A 2,273-nucleotide genomic window follows, 5' to 3' on the forward strand; every position below is an offset into this window, starting at 1 on the left:
AAACATCCATTCATGTTATTAAAAAATACATAATAAAAAGACATCCTACATATACACTAATAAGATTTTCATAAAAGAAATGGGCCTGAAAATACTTTGAAATCTTTGTAAACTTTTCTAGCATTTATGAAAGACATAAAAGATTAATTTACTATCTTCCCTTTTAAACTTTATTCTATTTTTTAAGTGTCCTTGCAATACTCGGGGGACATTTGGGGATGAGGGCTGAAATATGTACTTTAGGTATTTTTTTATAGACAATAGATGTGGTCAAGATCATTATAATCAGAGAATTAAGCAGACAGACTTGAATTTTTATCACAATTGCACACAGAATAAAGCTTAAGTAGGAGGTAAAGTGCTGCATACACAAAGCACAAAATACAGTCTAATCAATATTTCACAGGCTTAGGTTATTTCAACTTGGTTCTTACATGCAACTTCATGAAAGTCTAAGATAAAATAAAGTATGTCCTAAACGGTTTCTTTTCCCTAAGACAAAACTAATCAAAATTTTAAAATCTCTTAATCACTAGACATTTTTACATTGCCAGAAAAGAAAAAGAGAAATTATTAATTTTTAAAATTACCCAGCAATTCCATTGCATCATCTTCATTATCAATGTCTTCCTCTGTTACAGACGGGGTGGGGCTGTGGACGGACTCAAAAGAATCTTGAGAGAGCATCGCTGCCAGGAGCTTCTTATGTTGCTGTTGCTGCTGTTTTAATCCTTTAGTCTTAGGCTCCATTTTTAAGCTGAAGAAATATTTAAATGTCAATTAGCTATGATAAGTAAAGAAAATCTACCAACAGATTTTCATTCAGTTATTTTGTTATGCAAGTTTATAGACACATTCCTAGAGTTTCCCCCAAAGATAATGGAGAATAGAGTCTTTCTCAGACACCATTTGGTACCTCACTAACCAATTCCCAAGTAGGTATGGCAGAGCTGAAAACTCCTCTCCATTGAAGACAGGAGGTGCTAATCCACTCCTGCCAAATGTTGCCACTGGGAATTAAAACCCACTGTTAATGGATTTTCTGATTTTTTAAGAGGAGCTAGAAAATAGAAAGTTCGGATTATTAGCTCCTGATTTACAAAGCAAATGCGTGTCAAGCAAAACACATGTAATGGGATAAATATTTTAACTACTACACTAAGATTTTATTAATAAAAATATCCAACTTTAATTTCCTTTGCATGTATATACAGTTGTTGCAGCACCATCTGTTCAAAAGACTCTTCTCTCCCCTGTTGAATTGTCTTCCTGTATTTATAGTGCTTTTGAGTCTCTTTGTATACGTTTCCTAGTGACTGTTTTTTTGTGTTACAATGTACATATGGCATAGTACAGTCAGTAGACAGCTGTACTAGTGTCAACATTTACCACTTTGAGTGAAGCATGGACACCTTACTTTCGTTTCAGTACCTTTACCTTCCCTACTTTTAAATATTATTATTTTGAGTATCAGATGGAATTACAATTTTTGTTTTAATAAGAAAATAACATTTCTAAAGTTCATAAGGATAGTCCATTGTATACACCTATATTTCTGCTCTTTCCATTTTCCTTTCTTCCTTCCTGATATTCCAAGATTCTGTCTTTTATCACTTCCTTTCTGTTTGAAGAACTTCCTTCATTCACTCTTTAAGGGTACACCTGTTAGCAACCCATTCTTCCAGTTTTCATTTAAAAATGTCTTTATTACCCCTTCTTTCCAGAAATGTAGCTTCACTAGGTATAAAATTTGTGGTTGACAATTCGTTTCCTTCGACAATTCTTTCTGACTTCCACATTTTCAGGTGAGAAATCCACAGTCATTTGAATTGATGTTTGAATTGAGATAATTTGTCATTCACCGCAGGCTAATTTCAAGATTTCTTCTTTGCTGTTAGTTTCCAGAAATTTATTTATGATACGCCTTGGAGTGAAATTCCTTGGGTTTATCCTGTGTGGGGTTTAATCAACTTCTTAAATCTGTAGGTTATATCTTACACCAAATTTGGGGAGTTTCCAAATGCTATTCCTTCTAATTATTATTCAACCCACTCACTTTTTTCCCTCTCTTCCTGGGACTCCAGTGATAAGAATGTCAGATCTTTTGTTATTCCCCTGCAGGTCCCTGAGGCTGTGTCCTATGTTTTTCAGTCTATTTTCTTTCTGTTGTTGAGAAGGGGTAAGTTCTATGGATCTGTCCTTACATGCAATGATTGTATCCTCTGACATTTCTATTTTACTACTGAGTTCATCCAACACGTTTTGTTTTTTTT

General features: G+C 33.9%; 1 protein-coding gene across 1 annotated transcript in view; it reads right to left on the reverse strand.

Moving 5' to 3' along the window:
* Nucleotides 1-2,273, reverse strand: part of LOC105825360 (chromosome unknown open reading frame, human C8orf34) — a 403,699-nt gene that overhangs the window by 292,661 nt on the left and 108,765 nt on the right. Inside the window, exon 6 of the mRNA XM_012663110.1 lies at nucleotides 591-757. Within this exon, the coding sequence (XP_012518564.1) occupies nucleotides 591-757 (167 nt within the window). The remainder of the gene's footprint in view (nucleotides 1-590; nucleotides 758-2,273) is intronic.

This window comes from Propithecus coquereli, unplaced genomic scaffold (assembly GCF_000956105.1).
Source record: "Propithecus coquereli isolate 6110/MARCELLA unplaced genomic scaffold, Pcoq_1.0 Scaffold8, whole genome shotgun sequence".
Classification (NCBI taxonomy): domain Eukaryota; kingdom Metazoa; phylum Chordata; class Mammalia; order Primates; family Indriidae; genus Propithecus; species Propithecus coquereli.